The sequence below is a fragment of the Talpa occidentalis genome, unplaced genomic scaffold (assembly GCF_014898055.3).
Source record: "Talpa occidentalis isolate TD23 unplaced genomic scaffold, MPIMG_talOcc4v2.1 talOcc4.6, whole genome shotgun sequence".
NCBI lineage: Eukaryota > Metazoa > Chordata > Mammalia > Eulipotyphla > Talpidae > Talpa > Talpa occidentalis.
The window spans coordinates 69,569,655-69,588,521 of record NW_023604972.1 but is presented as its reverse complement, the minus strand read 5'-3'; the positions used below and the strand labels follow the sequence as shown (position 1 = coordinate 69,588,521).

The 18,867-nt window shown below is 34.6% G+C and overlaps 1 protein-coding gene across 4 annotated transcripts in view; it reads left to right on the top strand.

Moving 5' to 3' along the window:
- The window catches only part of MAN2A1 (mannosidase alpha class 2A member 1), a 193,169-nt gene that overhangs the window by 129,210 nt on the left and 45,092 nt on the right, over window positions 1-18,867 (top strand). For all 4 annotated transcript variants that reach the window (XM_037529504.2, XM_054688088.1, XM_037529505.2 and 1 more), the window contains 4 exons: window positions 2,285-2,450; window positions 6,160-6,378; window positions 7,296-7,418; window positions 10,028-10,142. In XM_037529504.2, coding sequence (XP_037385401.1) covers window positions 2,285-2,450; window positions 6,160-6,378; window positions 7,296-7,418; window positions 10,028-10,142 — 623 coding nt within the window. The remainder of the gene's footprint in view (window positions 1-2,284; window positions 2,451-6,159; window positions 6,379-7,295; window positions 7,419-10,027; window positions 10,143-18,867) is intronic.

The following is an 18,867-nucleotide window of genomic DNA, read 5'->3' as shown; positions in this document are numbered from 1 at the left end:
GCTCTGCTCCCCGCTCTGGCTCTGGTGAATTCTCTCACCCTCCCACGCTTCTAACTGTACCCAGTGCATGTATAAACAAACAAACAAATAAATAAAACATACCTCTATTAAAAAATATATATATATATAAAAAGGAATGATGTTCAGGCCTCCCTGGTGGCGCTGGCAGTTGAGCACTGCACTGTGAAGCTGTCTCAGCTTCTGCAATGCGGGTTTGATCCCCGCAGCGAGAATCCCACAAGTTGCGCAGACCTCTCCTGTCTTGCCCACTGCTCCCCTCAGCAGTGTCTTTCATCAGTCTGCCTGTTCTGTTCCCCACTCTGTCTCTGGTGAATCCTCTCACTCTCCGGTGCATCTGTCCTGTACCCTGGTTCTTGTATAAATAAATAAATCTTTAAAAAAATAATGATGTTGTCACATGGCTTTTATTTTAAAATGCGTTCCTTTTATCCTGAGTACTGTGAGGGCCTTTATCATAAATGGATGTTGAACCTTATCAAATGCTTCCACAGTGTCTATTGATATGCTCATATGGTTTTTATTTTTCTTTTTGCTTATATGTTGAATTACATTAGTTGATTTTTGGATGTTGAACCTTCCTTGTGTCTCTGGAATAAATCTGCTTGGTCGTATGTATAATCCTTTTAATACATTGTTGGATACAGTTTGCTCTGCATTTGTTAGATTCTACTTGCTTTCATCTTTCATGTACATATGCTAATATAATCAAAGAACATAACTGATATGAATTAGGTTCTGTGATTCAGTTGCATACTATAAACCTAATAGAAATTGAAGACACTGTCGTATTATCACCATTGTTTTATGAGAATACTGTTTCAATCACAAGTGCTTCTCCCAATAAACAATCTTCACTTAAGTTTGGCAACTGTAGGCATTAATTTAATTTTTCAATGGAAGGTTTGTAATAAACTTGAAATATATAGTACATATATGTGGATAAAACAGCACTGTTCGACTTTTTGATGTTTGAAATAAGCAGTGCGAATTTGCTTCTACCAGTTCTGATACACCTAGTGACTGTAAACCACTGGGAAGCAGTTGCTATCTGACTATTCACTTCTATGTCCTGCAGTCACAAAATTGTATAGGAAAAAAACATATTCTAGAGCATGAAAAGATCCACTAGTGAATCTGAGTTATATTGTTTGTCAGACATCCTCTTTGAAATACCCCTTGATTTATTTGAAGGTGATATGATACAAATTGATTATAAAGTAAAATCACAAATTTGTAAAGCCTGTGGATTTCATGAAGTCTGTGACATCATGGTTAAAATGTTTCTACTATAGGCAAAGTCATGAAACAAGGAGAATTTGGCAGAGTTATGCTGTTGAAAGATTCTTCAACTGATAATTATTTAAATATCAAAGATTTGTGAGCACAGATCATCAGGAAAAGTGATTAATTCCTCAAAGAGTTATGCTGTGAACTATGTATATAAAAATAGTTGTTTAAAGCCATCTTGTAAAAAAATGTGTTACATGAAGGATGTTAGAATGTACTAATATAAAATATTTTTTGAAAAAAATTCTGGAACAATTCTGCCAGAATTCCCAGTTCATTCATTTATTGAGCATTGCGCATAATTGCAAATATTCCCCTGACTTACATTAGCAGTTTGTTTTCCTTTTCCTAGCTGTCAAGTCAAATATTTTCTTCAGCAACTATTTATTAAAGTTTTAGCCCTAATTTTAATTTTTTTTTCCAGAACCACCTCTCTTTGAGAATAAATACATGTAAGATATACGTGTGTATATGTGTGTGTGTATATATATATATATGTATGTATATACACATACATAATCCATGTGTGAATTATGTGATTTTGCATGTGTAGCCTTACATTTTTATTGTGAGTGATCTAAAATGAATGTCAGGAATTTAATTAAAATTAATAGCAAAATTGCAAGCAGGACATTTATATATTTTCTTATTCAGCGAGATTAGGCAGTGATTGGAATACTAGTTTATATAGAGCTGATTCAGACAATCTTAAATTTTCTGGGATATGGAAATAAATTATCACAATTCTATTAATATCCTCCATTTGTATAACATTTTTTTCTTAGAAAGTGAATCATCTCATAACCTTTTGCTCTGTGTGATTTTGTTGTGTTTAAATTGCCCTTTCTTCAAAGGTTTTACCAGAATATTCCTTACAATTCTCTGTGTTTTGGCTCGAGAACTGAGGTCTTAATGAAAGTGTGAAGTAAGGAACAATATTTTCAGGCTCCACTAGTAAAGCAGCTCTTTTTTGCAGGAATCTTGTGGTCTTTAATCCTTCAGATCAAGAGCGAAATACAGTGGTCTCTGTCTTCGTGAGTTCACCCATAGTACAAGTGTCTTCTGCTTCTGGAAAGCCTGTGGACATTCAAGTTAGTGCAGTGTGGGAAGCAACGAGCACTATTTCACAGACAACCTACGAGGTATGTTGTCACCATAGAACTTAAAGAGGCATCATGATAGAAGTATAACCAATAAATATTGATAGTTTAATGAAAATGCATGCCCCTTGAGCTAGAGTGTATGTGAAGTGCTTAAAGTTGTAAATATCAAAAGGTTTAGCTGGCCAAAATGAAGGAAAATTGCTCCTCTTTTCCAGTATATTAATTTTATTACATATGTTATGCTATATTTTTATATATTTTTTATATAATTTTTTTTATTTTTATATTCCTCATACAATTGTGACCCCCTTATTTTGACCCCAATCCTTCCCCTCCCCACCCCCCAACCCACATAGAGTGTCTCTGGTTCATAGTTGTTTGTTGATTTTGATTTTTACTTTCTTATAGTTATTCTTTTTCCTGGTCCCTTATTTAAGTTTTCTAGATTCCTGCTATGAGTGAGAAAAATACCATCTGGTATTTTTCTTTTTCTTTCTGGCTTATTTCGCTGAGCATGATCCCTTCCAGCGCCATCCATGTTGCTGCAAATTGCATGTGTTTATCTTTTTTGAATGCTGAGTAATATTCCATGGTGTATATGTGCCACATCTTCTTGATCCAGTCATTTATTTTTGGGCATTTGGGTTGTTTCCAAAGCTTAGCTATTGTAAACACTGCTGCTATAAACATAGGGGTGCAGGTGCTCTTTGGAATTGATGTTTCTGTGTCCTTTGGGTAAATCCCTAGGAGTGGAATTGCTGGATCATATGGAAGCTCTATGTTTAGTAGGTCCAGAAATCTCCACAGAGCTCTCCATAGTGGTTGGACCAGTTTGCACTCCCACCAGCAGTGCAGGAGAGTTCCTTTTTCTCCACAACCTTGCCAACATTTGTTGTTGCTAGTTTTTTTAATATGTGACATTCTCACTGGTGTAAGATGGTATCTCCTGGTAGTTTTGATTTGCATTTCCCTGATTACAATTGGTGTTGAACATTTTTTCATATGCCTGTTGGCCATTTGCATTTCCTCTTCAGAGAAGTTTCTTTTTAGCTCTTCTGCCCATTTTTTGACAGGATTATTTTCTTTGTTGTTGTTGCGTCTCATCAGCTCTTTGCAGATTTTTGTGATCAGTCCTTTATCATTAGTGTTGTGTGCAAAAATGTTCTCCCAGTTGGTGGGGTTTCTCTTTGTTTTTATTATTGTCTCTTTTGCTGTGCAGAAGCTCTTTAATTTGATGTAGTCCCAGCTGTTTATCTTTGCCTTCACTATCACTGCTTTGGGTGATGTGTCTGTAAATATGTCTTTGATGTGTATATCATGTAGTGTTTCAACCTGTATTTCCTTCTATGTATTTTATAGTTTCAGGTCTTATGTCTAGTTCTTTAATCCATTTTGAGTTGGTTTTTGTGTATGGTGTGAGATGGTAGTCAAGCTTCATTCTTTTGCATGTAGCGAGCCAGTTTTCCCAGCACCATTTATTGAACAAACTTTCTTTGCTCCAATGCATAGTCTTTGCTCCTTTGTTAAAGATTAGTTGACCATAAATCTGTGGGTTTATTTCTGGATTTTCTACTCAATTCCATTGGTCTGTGTGTCTGTTCTTGTTCCAATACCATGCAGTTTTGATGATTATGGCTTTGTAGTATAGTTTGAAGTCTGGGAGTGTGATGCCTCCATTCCCTTCTTTTTTTTTTTCAGGAGAGCTTTGGTATTCAGGGTTTTTGGTGATCCCATATGAATTTCATCAATAATTGTTCTATTTCTTTGAAGAATGACATTGAAATTTTGATTGGAATAGCATTGAATCTGTATATTGCTTTTGGTAGGATGGCCATTTTAATAATGTTTATTTTTCCAATCCAATTCATGAGAATTTTAAATTCTCTTTCTGGAAGGGTCAGAAGTTCTTCCAAGTTACTGTCGTTACAATCTGGGGGGTGGTTTTCTTTTTGTGGTGTGCTTATTTCCTGAGGAGTTGCTGGGTTGCGTGTGGTTTTTCTACTCCCTACTGTCTGTTTTCTAATTTGCCGTGTGCATTGGGACACTGTGTTGCTGGTACTGGCCGGCATCTTGGGCGAACTTCCCAGCTCACCTCTGGCTCTTCCAGGAGCCATCTGCTGGTTTCAAGCATGCTTTACTGAAGAAAGGTCTCTGTTCTAAAATGGCGATGCGGGTTCGCACTCCTCTGCGTGCCTGGTCTGCCTTGGCGGTGGGTTCCCGCTCCCCCTCTGGGCTCGGACTGCAGGCCTGAAGGGGCCTGGTGTGGGCGAACTTCCCAGCTCACCTCTGGCTCCTCCAGGAGCCTTCTATGCTGTATTATTTTTTTTTAACTTTTTTTTTAAAGATTTATTTATTTATTTATTTATTTATACAAGCACTGGGTACAGTCAGAAGCACGGGAGAGTGAGAGAATTCACCAGAGCCAGAGCAGGGAGCAGAACAGGCAGAAGGACCGAAGTACACTGCTTAGGGATGCAGCGGGCAGCAGGAGAGGTCTGTGCGCCACGTGGGACCCTCAACCGGTGGCCGGGGATCGAACCAGCGCTGCAGAGGCTGTGGGCAGCTTTGCAACCCAGAGCTCAACTGCTGCACCACCAGGGAGGCCCTGTTATGCTGTATTATTATTAGCACAAGTTATTAATAATTATGTTGTATGTCATTGTATTTATATTGTAACCTTTTCCTGAATTGAATTATGATCATTACTCATGAAATTTTGAATTTTTTGGGTCAAACTTTCATGACAGTTATGCACATTTAAATTAAAATAATACCACCCTTTTAAATAACTTTGAATACTTTCAACTTTATATAACATACCAGAAAAAAAAGATTTCTTAAAAATAAGTAATAGTCTTCCTTTCTGAAACATAATAATGGAGATTCTGAACTCAAGTATTGGATACTTTGGGGGAAAATATCCTAAAATAAGCAGTATTAGACCAAACTCTCAGGCTACTAGAAAGGTTGAGCTTTTAAAGTCTGGAATGTAATTTAAACTACTTCTGAAAACTATGGTGACCACACCTACAGAGAGAAATCATATATTGTTCAAAACTTAAATAAAAAAAATAATTAAACCACTTCTGAAGTTTTAGCCATAAGCTATAAACTCTACAACAGAATTTCTTCTGCTTGTTAAGAGCCACTGTTAAATGCTTTCATAAAGTCATAATCTTTTACGTAGAAAGGAAAAGCTTTGGTCAAGTTTTAGGGATAGAATTCACGTAAAAATATTTACTGGAAGACAGATTGAGTTTCCAGTGTGCGCATCCTCTCTGTGCCTTGTCATTGTCTGCTAAACCCCAGGCATTCAGTGACTGGTGGTGACTAGACTAAAATGCTTAATGTTAGTCCATTTATCACTTTAATTTTTAATGTACTGAAATATCACAGTATTATAAAAAGAGTCCTAATAGTTATGAAAAATTACTATGCATAGTAAGCCCTTATCTTCATGTATCTTCATGGAGAATTTCCTACTCTGAGCATCCATTAAGAGCACCTATTAAGATAATTCATATATCAAATGAAAACATTAATGCCTTTGATGGCCCTCCTAACTTGAAGTTATTAGGTCCCCTGGATAAACTGAGATGTGAGTCCTCTAACCCGTATGTTATCAAAACACATTTTTAGTATTCTTTTTAAAACACATGGTCATTTGTTGTTTTATTAGAAGTTAAATGATTTTCCTTTCAGTAGATTACATGTCTCTTTAATAAATTTTCTTTTCTATTTTTTAAAGATCTCTTTTCTAGCACAAATGCCACCATTGGGACTGAAAGTATATAGGATTTTGGAATTAGCAAATTCGAACATACATTTAGCTAAGTATAGCCTGTATAATGGTGACATAAAAGATAAAGGAATTTTCAACATCAAAACTTCAAAAAGTGCTGAAGAAGATATAACTCTAGAGAACTCCTTTATTAAACTTCGGTTTGCTCAATCAGGGCTTATGGAGGTATGTTCTGAACCATTCTGAAATTCATAGAAGGTTTATCACATTTGTTATATGTGCCGATTACTTATATAAAGGTAGAAAAGTCTATTTAAGTAGGACTATTTCAGATAATCTGGGAAAAAGGATGGATCTGCTTTTATGTGTTAATCTGTGATCTTACTGACAGTTTATCTATGTATTGATAACCTATTCCTGACAGTATTGTCTTATAGTTCCTAACTGCTTCTAAGATTTTCCCTTTTTGTGTAGAGGAGATGAGAGGAAGTAACATGATATACCATGATATGTTTTTCTACCTGTTTGGGGTTCACAGAGGTTTTTCTATGTGGGGGCTAATCTCTTTTATTAGTTCTGGGAAATTAGGTGACTGCTTACCCCCCAGCAAATATGGTCTATGCTGCTTTATTACTGGCGCATAAGAAGAAAAGTATAAAGTTGTGACTGTTTAGAAGTATTTTTGGAACTTTGAAAGCAATTTAATAAAGTAAATTTATGCCTATTGAATCTACTAGTAAAAATATGAGTACATATTTGGTATATCACTTTAATTTTTCCAGTAGTTCACTTTTGCTCTATTTTACAAAGCTTTTGGTCCATGTATATTAGAAATAAAATTATGCTGGCTCCTTTGCTACAGAAAATTGGAAAGTACTGGCCTATCTCTTTTAATTTGTATATCTCTTTTTGCCTGATAAGTGTATTCTGATTTTTTGGTTCATGTTGTGAAAAGTTTTCAATCCCAAAGCTAAGTATAAAATTTTTAGTATTCATCCAAGAATTGTGAATATTAGAAGCTGATTTTTAGCATTTTTTAGTCTATCCTGAGATAATTTTTTAATTGTGTGCATATGACAGGTATAATATAATTAATACCTTAATAGTGAATTGCCTTAAAATGTATTTTTTTTTATCCTTAGGAAATAATAAGTAAAGAAGATGGTAAACGACATGAAGTAAAAGTGCAGTTTTCATGGTATGGAACGACAAGTAAAAAAGACAAAAGTGGTGCCTACCTCTTCTTACCTGATGGTGAAGCCAAGGTGAGTGCTGGAGAACTGAGCAGTGGAAATTATACATATGGAAAGAGTAATGAGGGGAAAAAATGTGTGTCTCATTTTGTCATCTTTCAGGAGTTGGAATGTATCACTGTTGTATCTTATTGACACTTTGCATTTTGTAATTGAATATTGAGAAATAAATAATTTTCAGAGTTTGAATTCAGCTAGTATGCTGCAATGAACAAGTTCTCTCCAGCATAAAGCTAGATTTGATTTGGGGTTAGAGTGCTGTTGTGGCATTATATATGTAGGTAATATGGCATATATTAAGTATAAAATATCTAACTATATGGCAAAATAGATTGCCCACTGGGCCATTAATCTCCTTACCTTTTAGCACTAAATAAAAAAAAAAAATTCTCATCCTTGACTATAAAGGTAATTTGTGCAAATTCCAACATATTTTAAAAAATGAAGAAAACACTAAACTTGTAACTATTTCACAAACTTGTAAACAACTTACTGTCAATACTATACATTTATTCTGTGCATAATCCATTTTCACTCATTTTCAAGTTTTGTTTCATGTGTATGTTTTATTTATCACTATGATCACAATCTGATAGTGTGTTCTTTGAAAACACAATTATAATATACACTATTGTATTTAAAATCTTTTAGCTATAAGATGAATAATGCATGAGGACCTAATGTATAACATGGTGACTATAATGGACAACTCCGTATTATTGTATAATTGAAATTTGCTAAGAGAGTAAATATAATAAGAGTAATTCTTTTTACTAAACTGCATAATTTCCCCCCATATGGCACTTATTTTCATTATTTTTCTCTTAGTTTTAAAATTTTATGTAGTCATCAGGCCTCCCCGGTGGCGCAGTGGTTGAGCGCTGGGTTGCGAAGCTGCCCACAGCCTCTGCAGCTCTGGTTCGATCCCCGACTGCTCCCCGGCCACCAGAGGAGGGTCCCACATGGCGCGCAGACCTCTCCTGCCGCCCACTGCTCTCCTCAGCAGTGTACTTCGGTCCTTCTGCCTGCTCTGCTCCCCGCTCTGGCTCTGGTGAATTCTCTCACCCTCCCACACTTCTGACGTACCCAGTGCTTGTATAAATAAATAAATAAATCTTTAAAAAAAAATTTATGTAGTCAATTCTGTATTTTTTTTCCTTCAGCATTTCCTTTGCTTTTTTACAGGCTTTCCCCATGTAAAAATATGTTAAAGATTCTCCAAATATTGTTGTCTAGTGATTTGCCTTCTGAAAAAGTTACCTTTGTTCTACAATTTAGAAAACCTGCTAATCAAAATTAAAATATAGATGTGAAGGAAGTGTATAGGCTGCACTAAGGACTCTACTTTCTTGTTCATTTTTTTAATTAGATGATAATTTAAAGATGAACTACAGATCATAATGGTATTACAAATAGATGTTGAATTCTCAGAATAAACTGTATTAGTGTGTTCTCAGTTAACTACTTTTATCATTTTGTTTTAAATTGCTTTTATACTTAAAAAAAATAAGAAGCCATACTATGGGATATTATGCATGAACAATAGTAAATTAATTTGTTTTAAATTATTTTATATTCAAATTGTTCTCAATTTAAATAGAAAGATAAAGATAATTACATGTTTACAAAGGGAAAATAAAAGAATATCAGGGAAAAGACTGCTGGGTGTATCAGGCAGAATCCCTGAAATCACTGTCAAAGGTTCCATTCCCCCGTCCATTACTTTCTAGCTATGTTGTAGTTAGGTACAATAACTGTAAACCATAAAAAATTATATTAACATTTGAATATTTTTCTCTAGCCAGACAGGTAAATTTGGAAGATAATTACACAGTTCTGAAAAATCTGATGCTACTTAAATAGTCACATTGCAAATGTAGTACTTGATGTTGCTATTGAGCTTTCTAAGCAGTATAATATTCAAAGCTAACTCTTAATAAATACTTTAAATTCATTCTGTTTCACATAAGGTATGCCTTTTACTCCCATATTTTCTTGAATTTAGATTCTGAATAATGAAAACTAAACCATTGATCGCCATCCCTTTTTCCAAGTTTGTAAATTTGCTTAATATTCATCTTGTTATTTCATGGAAGAGGACAATATGTTTTATTGCATAGTTAAACCTAACTCTGAGTAAGCTGTGTTTCTGAATCTTTCTTCATGTTGTTTAGATGACTCCCTGTGGTCTGCTTGGACATCTGCCATGACCTCCAAACATTAGGGGGTTGTGGATGTAATAAATGTTTGCCTGGGAAAATGTCACTGCTGTGGAACTATTGCTATTTCTAATAAATAACATTTGGACAATATAAAGGATTTTAATTAGAAATATTTATACCTGGGAGGAATATTGGTAGATTATCTGGGTCAATCAAATTGTGAACATTTATATTTTCTATTTTCAGCAATTTTGGTTTAATGAAAAACCTGACATTTCATTTTTATAGCGAGTGCATATTCTAATATCTTGTAAGCTTGCTTTTCACTTAAAATTGCAAATATATGTGTGTGTTTGTGCGTCTGTGTGTGTGTGTAGTTAATATTTTGGAAATGACCATAATATTTTTTGAAAATGTTAAGTCCACATATTTTTCTTAAAAATGTCATTTTCTTTTCAGCCTTATATTTACACAACACCACCCTTGGTCAGAGTGCAGCATGGGAAGTTTTTTTCAGATGTGACTTGCTTTTTTGAACATGTTGTCCATAGAGTCCGATTGTACCACATACAGGGTAAGAAAACAAATGTAGTTGTTAAACACATGTTACTAGCTGTTGTGTCACTTTTAATAAATTAGTTATTGGTGTTTTGGATATGATGTAATGACCTGTCTGAACTTTATTATCATACACTTGGTATAATTTAAACTGTAGTATGTACCTTCCCATCATCTAAAATGGTATCACATTTAACTTCCTGTATATACATGTTTTTTTCTTTCTTACCACAGTATTTGTCTTAGTCATGAGCTCATTCCTTGAAACTATTTCTGTAATCAAAAAATAATGTTGTTTTATTAATTTTGTAAAATGGAAGTTATATCACGTACTGCTTTTAAATATGTGGATCACTGACTACCCATGGCAATGGCATAAACATGACCTGCCATACATACTGACTACATAACAACACCACATCACTGGAATTTATAAGAAAATGTTCTTTGCTAGTTGGGTTGTTTTTTATAGCTCTTCAGCTAATAGAGTATGAAATCAAACAGTTCTTTATTGCTTTTAGGACAATATCGAGAAGTATCTTTGTTAACCAAAGTGATAGCAAACAGCTTTGATCCCTTTGTAGACCTAACTGTGGTCTGTGGCTCTGGTCCTTTGGTGGGATCTGTGTGGAGCTTAGGTTTCCAAGCACTCTCAGAAGTAAGGGTTGGTTGATTTTGAAGTTACTGTTTTTTAGAATGGAATACTTTTCCAACCACAAATATAATCCTAGTAACCAGAACTCTTAGGCATCAAGTTTTAGAAAAAGGGCCCCATAAAGTTTTTCTTTGCTTTTATCTAAGCTGAAATAATTTGGAAAAGAAAAATATTCTATCATCTGGCTCTTCATTACAGGTGAACAATGAAACATTTCACGAACTAGTGATTAAAAAGTATGGACAGTCTCTGCTTACTTCTCTAGCTATTAGGAGTAAGCAAAGGAATGCTATGTTCAGGGAATGTCTTGAATAGTTCAAGGCCACTTTTCCATTTCCAGTGTCTAAATTTACTTTTGTTTTATTTTAACTTTTAACTTCAAATTGCATTAATGTTTTGCCTTTTGTTAGACTTTCAGGTATGACATTTTCACATTTGATTTCTTTGGAAATAATGTTTCCATGATCAATATATTGAATCAAGAAATAAAAGTTCTTCCAGAAGGCAGGAAAAGTCGTACTTTGAGTCCTAAATGTGACTTTACTTTTATTTCTAAAATGATCTTTTACTCAGTTTCCAAAAACCTCTAATAAGTCAGCAACAATATTTATGTCCACCCCATTGAACTCTTATGTGAGCCATTATTTAATGTTCCTGAGAGCTCTAGAATTACTTTTTCACTATGGCCAAAGTTTCATTTTTTTAAAGATTTATTTTATTTATTTATGCATACAAGAGCTGGGGTGTAGGTTAGGGTATTAAGAAGATTCACCAGAGATAGAGTGGGAAGCAGAACAGGCAGATAGACTGAAATAAACTACTGAAGGGAGCAGCGGGCAAGACCAGAGAGGTCTGCTGCACCATATGTAGGTTAGCCCTCTGGCTGGGGATCAAACTCATGCCACAGTGGCTGGCAATGGCTTCATTGTGCTGAGACAACCCCTTGCGCCCACAGGGAGGCCCCAGAGTTTTATTTTTAAGGATAGAAAATGGCATTATCACACAGGAGATGCACATTTTTGCTTTTAAATTTTCTTTAAAGTTTTGCTTAGTGAAAGTCTTCCTTGAGTACAATATGGCAGACACTTTGGCATAGACCTGTGTCATTAAGTTTGGCTTTTACCACTGCTTTTCATCAGTTATATTTAGGGATTGTCTGTATCTTAAATTAAGTGCTGAACAGCTCATCAAAAATTTGTAACTTCTCAATCAAATGTATTTGCTAATTGCTTTTGCTTTTGTTTATTTGTGTCCATCACTATTATTGCAGCTTCTAAGTTCTTTTAGGTTGTCAGGAGATTTGGATTTCATATCAAAGGATGCTTTCTGTAAATCCTTAGAGGGTCTTCTTCTCCAGCGGTGACTGCAAGCTTAACTGGCCAGCATGCCTCATTTGTGGATTTGGAAATTAAGCTCTAATTTGCCTTGACTTGTTCCAGCATACACTCATCAGAGTAATGTCTTTTCTCCTTTCCTCTTTTCTCCTCACCCACACTGGGTAGCTCAGAATGCTCAGAATGCTCAGGACCAGGGGCCACTGAGCCTTAATTTACTTTATCGTCCCTCCAAGGTGGCATTACAGGTCTCTTATTAGTCAGTTAAGAAATAGAAGTTATTCTAAACAGGGCACTTGAGTATTATTAGTACAATAAAAAAAAATAGTAGATTTTTTAAACTTGAAAGCAGAAAGATTCAGGATGTTGTGGGAAATGACAGATAATTAAGTTAGATATAATGTGAAGTTAACTTGGAGTGCTTCTCCAGATCACTTTTACCGTGCTTGCCTAGACTGAATCTGAAACTAACATATGTCACTACTCACAGTGGCATGTCAATCTTTCTTTTTACTCTTCCAAGCCCAGGACGTTTATTTATTTATTTTTTTTTTTTTCTGACATGATAGTAGTTGGTGGGAGATGAAGATACCAACTCACCTGAAAGGCTTTTCTTCCAAACTGTATACCCTCCTATATTTATATTTGAGTTCCTCTTAACAAATCACCCTCCTAGAAAAATTAATCCCAATTGTGGAGATGGATCCTTTCATTAATAGCCTTTGTGACCAACTGTCATCTGTCCTTTCATAGACAGGGCTTAGGTTACTTAGGGTTTTAATTAAAACACTAATTGATACCTGTAACAGAAATTTAAAATCTTCAAGTATTTGACTCTAGATGTTCAAACTGTCTGAAAGGGTGTTGGGTATGCAGAGTAAAACAACAGTACTATGGGACACTTGAAAACCCTCCTGTGTTTTAAGCTTTGACCTTAAACAAACCAGGTTTCTGGGTCATTGATCAAGATGCATAGATAAAATGTAGTTTTTCATCATGGAGGCAAAAGAAAAGTCCAGTCAACTTACATGCTTTTGTAACTTGACTTTTGTTTAATATTTCCTAAAAAACAGAAGTTATCTATTCTCAAATTTACTTATTAAACTATTTGGGAAGCTATTATTTTCCACTTTAAATTGGCCAGATGTAGTTATTTGGATGTGTATGTATGTATGTATAGAGCCTATTTATTGTGTGTACTGAATTTATGATCCAAAAAGAAACAGGGTATGGGAACCAGAGACTCGTATTATTTTTTTATTATATACCATAACTGTATTAGATCACTTAATCTGTTAAGATCACAAAATCATTAGTTATTGCTCAGCAGCAAGGATAAAGAAACAAAAAGCAAGTTAATGTTATGTGCTATCTTTACTGAGTGTCTATACTAAATCTTTCATATTCAGTTTACTTGAAACTCTTTAAAAAAGATAAAGTAGGTCCTCCCGGGTGGCGCAGCGGGTTGGGTGCAGCACTGTGATGCTATCCTCAGCCTCTGCAGCACGGGTTCAATTCCCACCCAGCCAGGGAGATACCCACATAGCACAGCAGACCTCTCCTGTTGCACCCGCTGCTCCCCTCAGCAGTGTATTTCGGTCGTCTGCCTGTTCTGCTCCCCACTTTGTCTCTGGTGAATCCTTTCACCCTCCCGTGCCTCTGGCCTGTGCCCCAGCTCTTATATAAAATAAATCTTTTTTTTTTTTTTTTTTTTTTTTTTTAAAGATGAAGTATGTGGGGCTGGCAAAATATTCTTAAATTCTTCAATGTCTATTTTAGTCATTCTTTGAATATTTTGACCCAAAGTAATTTGGTCAAGTTAAGCTTAGGGAGAAAACAAAATCAAGAACAAAAATCAACCATTTCCCAGTTATACCAATTGTATGGTCACTGTTGATTTCAAAACAAACTGACTTGAGAGGCCCAGGTTTAATCTGACTTTTGGTTTTGTTCTTGGTTTGGTATTTAACTTTAATTTCTCAATTTGCATTCACTCCAGATTTTGAAAATGATTGGAGGTGCAGGCTAAATTCTCTTAAAATCATTTAAACTACTAAAGTACACTCTTTTTTTTTTTAAATTACTCTTCAGACATTATATTTAAAAGTTTTCTAGAAATTATAAATTAGAGGAAATCTTTTGACCACAGACTTTAAAATCTCCAAAAGAGCAGAGATTTTTAATGAAACAATACAGTGTTTTGTTTTCTATCATATCAAATAAGAATCTATTTTATAGCAACCATAATTTAATAAAATGGCCTTTTGGAACTGTTTCATGATATCTAAAAGATTATTTTGTTTGTAGCAAATGATATTTTTCTGTAGGAAAATGGTAGGAGAGGTTGGGGTTAATTTCTCTTGCAGTTAACATTTATTACCAGATAGGCTACTTTAGCTTTGGTGTTAATTTTCTTAGAGTAGAGGGTAGACAAGTAGAAACCCATGTTTTCTCTTGTTATATTTGATATTACACTGTCACAAAAAGTGCATACCTTGCAGTGACATAATGATCAGTAAATGACATTTGCTAGCTCTGGCTTCATTTGTCTTCAAGCTGTAATTTTTAGGTGATAGTTCCCTCATTTTCTGACATCATCAACTACTTTGAAAAATTAAGTTGCTGTGGGTAATCAATGTGTCATACACATTTTCATTGGCACAAGGGTCAGACTCCAGATCTGTTATGATGTATATCTCCAAGGGTTCACCTCCCTCCCTGGAGCCTATGTTCTCCTAGGCAGGTATTTGTAAGTGAGTATGTGTATATAAACCATGTTTCAGCACTTAAGAGAAATAAAACTTAAATGCAATACTTTCACCCCCGTATATAATGTTTCTTGCTAAAAGAAAGCAAGTTACTTGGAAGTAAAATGTAATAAACTGCCATCAAGAAGTATAGAAGAAAAGACTTTCCTTTGACTAAAATGACAGAATAATTTCCTTGTGGGGCCAGATTTAGCTATCCAAGCTTGTTGTAGTTTTCTTTGTTTTGAATGAGTAATCTAAGTAGATTTGTAACATGTCCCTTGAACTTTAGAGAGCCAAAATGAACTTCATCTAGCTAAACAGAGAAAAACTTTGGGAATTACAGTTCTAAATCTTTACAGTTTTACCTCACAACTAACTAGAGTCACCTTGAGTTTATCCTCTATTTCTTAGGAACTCAGTTTCTTAAGCTATAGAAAGACTAGTGGGTCAACTAAATATAACCATCTAAGAATCGTCAGGAAAGTTAGTATCATAAAAAGTGTCTCATGCTTGACTCCCTGCTTCTAAACTCATCTTTTAAGGACCAGTGAATTGTTTGGAGATTCCCCACTTGTTTTCTCCAACTTGTAAACAACATCTCTAAGCTTTACTAAAATTGTTTTTATTGCCATAAAAAGATTCATGCAGATGTTAAAATAGTTTGCAATCAATCTTTCATTTCCCTCCAGGTCTATGTTACCCATTTAGTTCAAGAGTAAAGAGAATTAAGTAAGTTACAGCTAGGCAGACATAGGTAACTAACATTTTTAGAATATCAAAATATACAGTTAATTGCTAAGGATTTTGAAACTTTTGAAAATTGAAATAAGTAGCTATGTGTCGAATCTGATTATTCCCTGCAGACATGAAAGAGGAAGTTATTTTAAGGGACTGTAAGCATTTTGGTTACACAATTCAGAACTCAGAGGTTATTTTGGGGTTGTGTGATGGCAGCTGCTGCATTGAAAGCATAGTTTTTCAGCAAGGAATCCTCCTCATTCCCCTTAAATATGTGTTATATATACTAAACTTAGATGAAGCGCAGAGGATTTAGAAGCCCAGGGAAAGGGTGCTGGTTAAGAGCTCAGGCTCCTCAGTCAGCCAACAAATCTTTCATTCCTACCTCCAAGCCAGTGCTGCAGCTGTTTGCCTTGTGCAACTTATTTTCTACCTGGCCTTGGTTTTTCATCATCCTTGAAAATGGTGACATTAAAACTCTACTTCATAGGAATGTTGGAGGATTCATTAGTGTTAATGTACAGAAAACCAGGCACATAATAAGTGTTGTATATCTAACCAAGAAGATGTGCTGGCCAGATGAGTTAGACAATAAGTGCTATGGGAGAGGGTTTTCATGGGAGTTGGAGAAGATTTGAGATGTTAGGTCCTGAAGAAATATCACTTGCCAGGGCAGAAAGGAAGAAAAGATCTTTTGACTTTGGGTTGGTTAAATCTAACTCCCTTTTCCTAGATTTGAAGAATTCTGTGACTAGTATATATTTTTCTGTAACAATCTAGTTTTTCTTTATACTTGTAAGTAATTACAAAGAATGTAATTCCGGATATATGGTAAATACTGACATTTTCAAATAAACAAATCTAGTGGGTAGTAATTTTATACCAAATCATGCATTTTTTACAAAACTGAAACAAGCTCTTCCTTAACAGATAGATTTCATATCATTTCTTTGTGAATTCATACTTCCATCTTACCCAACAGAATTTTATCTTAATGTAATTTTTTATGCTTGAGAGTTTTGTTCTTGGTCAGCCCTTCATTATTTTTCTGCTATATATACATGTATATACATATATAAATTTAAATTTAAAAATTCTGTCATCCTAAGATGCTTAAATATTTTTTCTGTTTTGAGTTATAAAAACTATTAACACTATAAAATTAAGACAATGTGTTTTTTTGATAAATTATTTCATATATTTTAATGGAATACTTCTCTAAGTGAGGTATATTGTACCCTTTGTGTTATCAAATACTCATTTCACTATAGGTATATATTACATATTACTAAAATAAGATGGGCTTCATATTTATTCTGTTCTTATCTTTTGTTTTTACAGTTATAAGACAAATGAGTGTTGTTAATGTAAGTAAGTGGGAATGTCATTTTTGTTCCGTTACAGAAATGTGATTGAATTCCTGACTCCTTCTGAGTTATAATCCATAAATCAGAGTGATCCATTGTCAAACATTAAATTTAATCAACTTGATTAGGTACACCTTCAATTTTTTGAAAGCAGACAACTGGAACCTATATGTTTTGCAAAAATATTTGTTATTCAGTCATTAAAATTCAATCAGATGCTAATACGTCAAATTGTCTTTGTCCAGCACCTTGTAGAATTGAGGTGTTGAGAAATCTTTGGGGCTGCTTTGTGTTTTTTTTTGTTTGTTTGTTTTTTTCTTTCTCAGTTGGAAGAAGGAATAGTGAAAGCCTAGTAAAAACAAGAAAAGGAAGAACCAAATTGCCTCCATGGCAGGCCTGTTTCAGGTAGATGAATTTGAGGAAAATTGGGATCCTGTCTAAGAGCACCTTGGGAAGGAGCTGATTGGGATAACAGGCTTAGAGAATTTCAGAATGACCTTCAGTGTGTGTATGGGGGTAGAGAATGGGGAAGATATAGATAGACTTTTGTGATAACTCCGGCATTCTTGCCTCTGCTTGCCTCTCCCAGTCCAGCCCCTACTGGGATTGAGGGGAAAGTAACTGGAAATCTCCAGGGCTGTGAACTGCTTTCTTTACCTCCCAGGAGAGGGTTTATGTTAGACCTTGTCTATTTTGGATTTTTTAAAATATTACTCATGTAGATGTTATGTCCTCCAAAACAGAGCTTAAAAAAAACCTATTTTTCTTAAAATCAGTGTTTATTGGGGGGGTAGGGGGGCAAGCAGTTTCTGAGTTTTGTTGTATATCTTTTAATTATTAGCTTTTCTTCAAGTATATTATACTTAGCTGGTATAATCTTTAACCAGAATTTGCAATCTGTATGATCAAAGTGGTGTACCTTTCCCATTATGCATTTATTTTTGTTATTTTATTATTGAAATGAGAAATGTAAAATATATGAACTGGTGCCTAGCTATTAATTAATTAGTAAACTTGTTATTTATTGTTTTATAAATAAAATAAATTGTTGCAAAATTGTTTTGAGACTCGGAATGAAATCTACTAAAATTTGTATTCATGAAAGCAGATGCTAAAATTTTCACTTGTGGAGAATAATCATTGTGAACATTAGTAGACCTGGAAATCAGCAAGTACCTGAGAGGATAAATTAGATCTTATAATGGATGATAAGTCAAATAAGTCAGCATGGAGAAAAGGTCATACAGTTGTGGGAATTATTACTACTTTTATACTTGGTACTTCCAGGTATGGGCAGTTTTTTTTAAATATAATCATAATATCTGCTTTGTAGAAACATCTCCATGATGACCTACTAAATTTATCTTTGTTGTGATAATTGTCATTTAAATGTTTGTGATAAACTAAACAGCGTGTGTTAATTAATAACCATAATTGTCAGCTCCCAGTTAAATTGGATAAATTCACCATAACAACAAAAGTGAATACATAGTGGGAAAGATATCTTCACTTTTTTGATGAGTTAGTTACAAGCCAGCATATTCCCCAGACTGAAGAGGATATTTTCAAAATAGAAGTCCTGGTTGTTACCATTCTACTTCTGTATGGAAGTGTCAGCTCCATCACCCTCTCTGTTTAGACAGAGGTTGCAGGCAAAGGGACCAGGACACAAATAGTGAGCAAAGTTCAATTTTAGCCCAAGAACCTGACCCGTGTTTTTAGAACACTCACTGAAGACCTTCCTTGTAATCTTGCTTTTTTTTTTCCCCAGGATTTATATAATTTCATATTTATGTCAGACTTCAATTGTACTTGTTTGAAGACTTACACACCTCTCTTTGGGTTCTCACCATATGTTTCCTTTTCCTGTGGCTATTATTTTAATCTTGATATAAGA